The sequence below is a fragment of the Nanorana parkeri genome, unplaced genomic scaffold (assembly GCF_000935625.1).
Source record: "Nanorana parkeri isolate BGI_ZX_2015 unplaced genomic scaffold, ASM93562v1 scaffold1385, whole genome shotgun sequence".
Lineage (NCBI taxonomy): Eukaryota > Metazoa > Chordata > Amphibia > Anura > Dicroglossidae > Nanorana > Nanorana parkeri.
Window position 1 is genome coordinate 25086 of NW_017307653.1, and position 8058 is coordinate 33143.

The window sequence follows — 8058 nt, forward strand, 5'->3', positions numbered from 1 at the left end:
TTGACTAATACATTTGTGGTCAAGTAGTTTCTTATGCTTTGTTACTTGGTATCATTGCCCTGGATTTCTCCTATACAGAAAAGCACATAATAATATGTTTCAAAATAATAAGATGAGCTGAAGATAAACAACCTTCAAAATGATGATAACAATATTTAAACTGGATTAACTTCATTGGCGGAACTACCAGGGTCGCAATTGTGACTGGGCCCTGGCGTTCCGCCTGTTGGGGGTGGGGCCCAACGAAGAAGAAGAGGGCCAGCAGCTTTGTCACAAGTACTCATACTCGTGAAAATGCCCCGATACTAAACGCAGATTCCGGTGATCTGTCGAGAATGCCGACGTAGTCGAATTTGCCGACCTCAGCATATGCGCTTGCGCATAGACCAGTATTATCAAGGAAACCGGGCTCCGAGTGGTTAACAGGAAGGCGGCTGAGGTGCCCAGCAAGCGCGGGACCTCAGGCAGCCGTTTCAGTTTAAAAATGTCGTGCTGGTGATCTGTTGAGAACGCCGACCTAGTATCTGCGTTTGCACAGATGGGATTAATGAGGAAACCGGCATTTATTTACAAAGTATTCGTTTGTAATGATTAATTGTGACTGTTAATAATATGCCGTCCATCATTTACTGCCACCCATCATTTACTGCTATCCACCATTTACTGCCATGGACGGCATATTATTACCGGTCATAATTAACCATTACAAACGAATACTTTGTAAATAAATGCCGGTTTCCTCATTAATCCCATCTGTGCAAACGCAGATACTAGGTCGGCGTTCTCAACAGATCACCAGCACGACATTTTTAAACTGAAACGGCTGCCTGAGGTCCCGCGCTTGCTGGGCACCTCAGCCGCCTTCCTGTTAACCACTCGGAGCCTGATTATAGTGCCTTCCCATGGCGGCGGAGGGTTTGGGGGGCGGGGGACCTTCATTGTTTCTTGCACCGGGGCCCTAAAGGATCTAGTTACTCCTCTGATTACCTTATATATGTCCAGGAATCCACACTGGTAATCGAATCTTGTGTACAGTTCATTCAGCATACTAATCACTTGCATTGGAGTGCATTGTGCACAGATGGCTGTGAACCCCACAATATCGGAGAAGAGCATGGTCACATCATAGAACTTCCTAGCCGGAACAGACTTCCCTTCCCAGAGTTGCTGAGCCACGTCTCCTGGGAATATGGAATACAAGAGATCCACTGTCTTTTTCTTCTCCTCCTCCAAAGCCTGATGGGTTTTTTCTAATGTGTCTTTCAGTTTATCCATTCGCTTTTTGAGGCCATCCTGAGCCTTAGCCTGCTCTCCAACTAGGATTACATCACGGGTGGCATCGTGGATGGGTATTTCGGAAAGATGCAAGCCTCGCCTCATCAGCTCGTCCAGTTTGTCAACACGTGGCGAACCCAAAAAAAGAATAGAATTGGACTCAGGAACGTATATCATCTGTCCTTTCACCTCCATCACCTGCAAAAAATAATACGCACACGTAAGTGTTAAAGCCAAGTAACAGGTACACCAGCTGCTACTTCCTGTTATGGAGGGGCATTTGACCTTCTCTCCTCCTTCCACAATGCAGTGCCTAACCAGCCAGATCCAGGCACTGTGACAATGGGGACTAGCAAGGGTTGCAAGTATGAGTAACAGAGGAGGGAGATCCTATTATTTTGCCCTGAATGGGTACTTTAATCTATTTGTGGCTTCCTAAAATCTACCTAAATGTACAATATCTATCAACAGGGCACCTACACTACTGCACAATTTCACTGCTGAACAAGGTTGTCACCCTAAAAAACACAAAAGAAGAGGCGCCTTTCCTGGTGCAATATCATTTAATCCAAAAAGACAGGCATAAAGGTGAATTGACAGGTACTCACTATGTTGAAGATAAAAACAAGCCGTTGGACAATATGACCAGAGCAATAAAAAGAAGGTTGTCACCCTATTACAGGAAGTGGGATATTAATGGATCTGCTGCTAAGAGCAACATGTATTAAACGTTGTTACAGGGTGGATTTAATAAACAACACGGCTGTGTTAATACATCATCAATCATGTCATTGTTGCTTTTGCCCTAGTTCCATTTTAGATTTCAAAGCAAATTAGGGTCAATTAACTGAAGCATAACACATGTAGCATTTTTATTACAAAGCATAAATTTCCCACTTTTACAACCATATTTTTTTTAGGTTTTATCTTGAGATCAGTTAAATATACCGCCTGCGTGTTATAATCTTCATCTTTGTGGTAATTTGTTATGTAAAAGATAATTAACTGATTATTATCCCTTCTTAAAATATCACTAGCTTCTGGCTGACAATAACCGTGAGTTTCTATGAGCTGTTTATTGAAGAAAGCAGAAAAAGAGCCATTTTCAGTGGAGATAAAATTATTATTGATCAAATATACATACTTTGTATACTCCTAAGGAGAATCCACCAGGAAGCCAGCAATGCTGTCAACAGCCTCTAATACATTCACCAAAGGAATATCATTAATTTGAATATTATTTTATTTATTTATTTTATGATTTAGAGTCTTCTAAATCATTTTACATGTGCCTGACTCATAGAGGCACATTATGGAGATGCAGGGGGTCTGTACACCCATTCCAGTGCTGAGTTCCTGGGTCTGTACACCTGATGTGCCCATTAAAGGGGTTTTCACCATCTCTGTGTCAATTTCCTTTTTATTTACACTTGCTGTGCCCATTATGAGGGGTTCCCATCATCTATGTGCTGAGTTCCTGGTCTGTACACCTGCTGTGCCCATTATGAGGGGTTTCCACCATCCTTGCCCTGAGTTCCAGGGTCTGTACACCTGCTGTGCCCATTATAAGGGGTTCCCATCATCCCTGCACTGAGTTCTTGAGTTTGCACACCTGGTGTGCCCATTATAAGCGGTTCCCATCATCCCTGCACTGAGTTCTTGGGTTTGCACACCTGCTGTGCCCATTATGAGGGGTTTCCAATACACCCGTGCTGAGTTCTTGGCCTGTAGACCTGCTGCGCCCGTTATAAGGGGGTTGCTACCATCCATGCACTACATTTTTGGGTTTGCACCCCTGCTGTGCCTATTATGATGGGTTCACCCACCCATAAAAAGATTTCCAGTTTTTTTTTAAAAGGAGAACTAACCCCTTATATACTCCTGTCCACTAAAAATGGTGCCATCTTAGCCTCTATTTAGAGCTGTGGTTGCCATAGTACCGCATGTGTGACCAGGAATAACTCCAGCCATTTGGGAGCTTGAAAGACGGGTTGAGAGCTGACATAAGCACACTGACAACTGTGACAATTATCACCGGAGCTATACATGAAATGTAACATACACTGCATATGCACTAGTGGGCAGAATGTAAATGAAAACTGCAGAAAACAACATTCATATGTTTGATGAAGGATTTAATTTATCAGTGTATTCTTTAAATTAAAGTGGTCTTGAAAGGCTATTTTTAAGATTGCAGCATCCTAGTACTTGATAGTTTTTCCCTCTCTTTGAGTCTTTAGATTGTATTTAGATGACTGTTTGAAGTATTCACACAGTTAATTACTTAATATTTAACATTTTCTGTCCACATATTAAAGTAGTAATAAACTATCAAACTTTGTTTCAATAATGCATCTAGATCAAACAAATATACATTGTCCAGCAAAGTGTTTCTTTACACGTTTGCCCAAGCACTTACACTTATCTTTTACAACAGCTGGCTCCAACTTTCTCAGCTCTACTTCCCTGAACATACTGTCCAACAAGATCACATGGGACAGAGCTGTGTCCATTTACTGTGTATCTACTAGCTTGGGGAAGGAAGGGGTGGAGGGCATGGGAGTGGTGTGCCTTGCCATGCTCGTTTGTGGAGACACACACAGCTTACTAGCACACATATGGGTGGCTCCATAGAGAAAGGAGCCATCCTTAAACAGGATATCAAGGCCAATGCTCAGGGGACCAGCTGATTCTACAGGAAACTAAAACTTTTAAACATCAAGGAGCAGTATGCAGTGATTTCATCAGCATTTGAATTAGCTTACAAACCTTTTAACTTTAATATCACTTTAACATTCCTTAAAATGATACCCTGTGCTAAGGCGGTGTCAATAAACTTCCTCCTTTTGACAGCTAGCAGTTTTGCATGGCTGCTGGCCTTTGAACCTCCAATTATTTACACGAAACAATGGCTGTCAGTGTCAATGTGGTCTCAGAACTAGGACTGCACACAGGTGTGAGTTCCTAGTTTTAGACTGCAATGTAACTAAACATTCTTTCTCCATGAGGAACCTTGCTTGAAAATGTTATCTACAGATAATGGTCCCGAAGGTGTAAAACTGTATTGTGACATATTAGTATAAGTACCCATCTGCCTTTATTTTCGCTTCTTGGAGTACTATTTTTCCAAGGTAGAATTTTCAGAGTGCTGCCTAACACTAAACATGGTACAGTAGAGGATTTGGTGTCCTTCTTCCATTGTCCCATTTTCCAGTCATAGGCTGGTGGTGAGTTCTTGGCAAAGCTGTACTGCATAACTGTAGTAGAGAAAACCAAGATTGCTAATTTGGCTGAGGTCTCTAGAAGAGGTTTGTTCAACCAAGTGAGGTTTTGAACATAGTGCAGCTGAATAAGGGGGAGACGGAGAGTTAATTGGCAATATAAAACAGAACATCCGTGAGTAAATCTTACTCGAGTTTATTACTATACACAGATTGGAGGTTTCCTCCTCCCAGGAGTGTTTAAAACTCAGCGGTATGTTATCTATTCTCCCGGGTCCACTTTCATACTTTAAAGTGTCCTAGTAAGATTTCTTCAATCAAGTTTTTTCCTAGCAATATCTGTGGGATCCAGTGAAAGAACTAATAAAGATCCAAGTTCTGTTCCCAGGGACTTTATCTATAACAGGACACAACTTAAAAAGATGTCTGCAGTTAGAGGGAAAATTATTAATGCAATTAAGTAATCCCAGGCACCTGATACGTTGTATCTTGCACTATTCACTTTATCCCCAGCGCTGTTTTCTCAAATATTGAGAACCGCTAGATTACTTAATCAAAGTTGATCTACAAGCTCCAAAAGGTCTTGAATGTTGTTTTGCACGAATGGATTATTGCAATAATTTTTAAAGGTGTAGGGTTAGTGGGAATCAACTGTGTAGTCCGTTAATGTGTTATGGTTTGTTGCCTTGTATTTTGAATAAATTTACCCTTTTATATTGCCAATTAACTCTCCGACTCCCCCTTATTCAGCTGCACTATGTTCAAAACCTCACTTGGTTGAACAAACCGTTTTTCCTTTTTACTAGTCTCCAGTAAGCAGCAGGGGTTTTTTCGTTTTGCTTTGCAAGTGAGAGTTAATAAGCTGAGTTAATTAACTCAAAACTAGACTGGGGTGTGGATCTCTAGGTACACTCTCTCTTTTTTCTTTCCGTATCTAGAAGAGGTGCCAGGATCACAAGTTTGTCTGAACAGAATAACAAATTCTGTGGGTAAGTCTATTTACATATATTTCAACTGTGAATAGCTGAGTGTATGGAGTCCTGCTTTAGATTTCTTAAAGTGCACCTTTACCCCCTTTCACTAAAAATCACATCAGCATGCAGCTCTGTGTGCTGATTTAAAATAATCTTACATTCATAAGTTAAACAAACATGTTTTTCATTTACTTACAAAAAGAGTTTATTCACTTCCTAGTCCTGTTTTGGCACAAATTATGTAATGTGCATCTTGGGAAGATTACATCAGCTGTGCATTGCTAAGAAATCTCATCTGTAATCTCATGAGATCTCATGGAAAGGTATTTTTCTCCCCTGAGATGATGTGCATGGTCACAAGTCCTAGTCACATGTGCCAGAGTTCCAGGAAGTAAAGAGAGATCTAGAATTCTGCCCTTAGTTAACATGGCCACTGTCAGAAGACTGGGAAAGAAAAGATAAGGTATTCAAAGAATACAAAGCCGGCAATCTTCTAGACGTAACTGTGTGTAGATTGTCATTACTAAACATTTCTAAAGGTGTGTTTGTTATTATTTTAAAGAAATGGGTAAAGTTCCTCTTTAATGTTTCTTTTTCAGAGAAGGAGTTGTTTTTCTGGAAATACACTGGGGTTATGTTATGCGGCCAGTTAATATGCAAACAGTGCTCTAAGCAAAGTCCTACTTTATCTGTTATATAAGAGAATACAATAAATGATTGAAATCCATAAAAATATGGCCTGTTTTATTGTAGAGGGAAATGCAAATGTTTTGTTGCAAAACCCCAAAGATGAAACAGGATGTTTTTCCATTAGTAATATAAAAGGAATAAATTAGATAAACATAATGGCATGCTAAAAAAGCTGAAGGCTACGATAATAATAACAGCAAAAAATCTAAATGCGACAGTTGGGTGAGATACCAGCAGTATTATAAATGGACAGCACAAGCTTTAGTGTCAAGGAGAGAGAGAGAGAGGGAAATATTTTCATTGTGTGTATGAAATCTAATCATTGCACAGAGCAGCAAGGAAAATGTAGCATTGCAGTGACAATGGAACCCATACTGCAGTAAAGCATGATAGCAGGGCTTTTTAAACCATAACCAAGGGGTAATTTTCATTCTAAGCAGTGCCCATTAGGGATAGGATGAGCTTATTTTTGCCTTGTGGCCTCCAAGCTACTTTCAATTGTTATAGAAGTAAGGAAAAACAAGGTTGGGGCTGCCGACCTTGAGTTCAAATGGTGTTCTTTTGAAGCCAGGGATTGTAATTCTAAAACCATGGGACATCCAAAAACAGTCCAACTAAGGGGCAGGCAACAAAGAAAACATACTAGCTAACAGGCCTGGGAAAAAAAACAAAACAAGAAACAGATAGGGCCCTACAATGTATTGGGCCACTTGAAGAATCACGTCTACCTGGTAAAACTTAACAAACATGTAAACTGATATTAGGTGACAGGCTTGCAAATCTGGGATAAGGAAGCTGAAAAGCCAAGGAAGCAAAAAAGGATCTAGTGAAGTATCCCCTGGCTACAAAAGGGGAAACCGGGCCTTGAGGTCATAAGCTTGGATAATGGGTTGTTGAATCCACCTAGAATAAGTGGAATGAGAAGCAAGCTGACCACTGCGGGGGCCTTCAGGAATGACAATAGAGAGTTGGACTGATGAAATGATGTGGTAGCAGAGAGATGAACCTGAACAGTGCATACCACATCCAAATAATAGAGGGACATGAAGTTGGTAAACAATGCCCTGACTAAGGTGGAATGAAGAAACCACCTCAGGAAGAAAAGAGGCCCTTTACCTCAAAACAACCCTGTTTTTATGTAACACAAGATCAAGGCTGCAAACTCAGAAACTCAGTTTGCAGAAGTAATGGCAAGAAGGAAGGCAACCTTGTGTGCAAGGGTAGACAGAGGAATATCTCTAAAAGGTTGAGATTCCAAGGAGTCAGAAGGGAACATTCTAGGGAAATAGTATAAGTGACATCATGTGCAAAGGCCTTCACTAAAGAGTAAAAGGCAAGCAGCCTCTAGAACCACTAAGGCCGAGATTTGATCCTTGATGGTACTCAAAGCTAAACACTGGTCCAGAGCAGACAGGAGAAAAGACAGAATTGATCCCATGAGAACTTCCCGGGAAGCAATTTATTTGCCTCACATCAAGTGAAGTATGACTTCCATATGCAATGATACACTTTGTAACAAGTCAATTGCCTAGCCTTTAAGAGCATAGGGATGACCAAATCCAATATGCCCCCATCTCTCAGGATTTAGGCCTCAACAGCTAAGCTGTTAAAACCAGCGACTAAGAAGCAGGATGGTAGACAGGCCCGTGGGACAGAAGATCTGGACCCAAACTTCTGAAATGTCCTTGGTCCAGATGGCCGCAAAGGCAAGTAAAAGCACCCCATCATTTGGAAGAGTACCTGTTTATGGACTTTATGTCTCAGGAGCTAGAAGCATTAGCTCCAGTTGTTGGAGGAGAGGGGGGTCCTTGAAAATGGATCCAGGGTCCCAAGCCATGTACAGTTAGAGTCTGACAGAGGAGACATGGCTCTATATATATACACATAAACATATATAT

The 8058-nt window shown here is 41.0% G+C and overlaps 1 protein-coding gene across 1 annotated transcript in view; it reads right to left on the reverse strand.

Moving 5' to 3' along the window:
- Positions 1 to 792: 792 nt before the first annotated feature.
- LOC108798037 (guanylate cyclase soluble subunit alpha-2-like) overlaps positions 793 to 8058 on the reverse strand; it is a 102392-nt gene continuing 95126 nt past the window's right edge. Inside the window, exon 5 of the mRNA XM_018569740.1 lies at positions 793 to 1473. Coding sequence (XP_018425242.1) covers positions 793 to 1473 — 681 coding nt within the window. The remainder of the gene's footprint in view (positions 1474 to 8058) is intronic.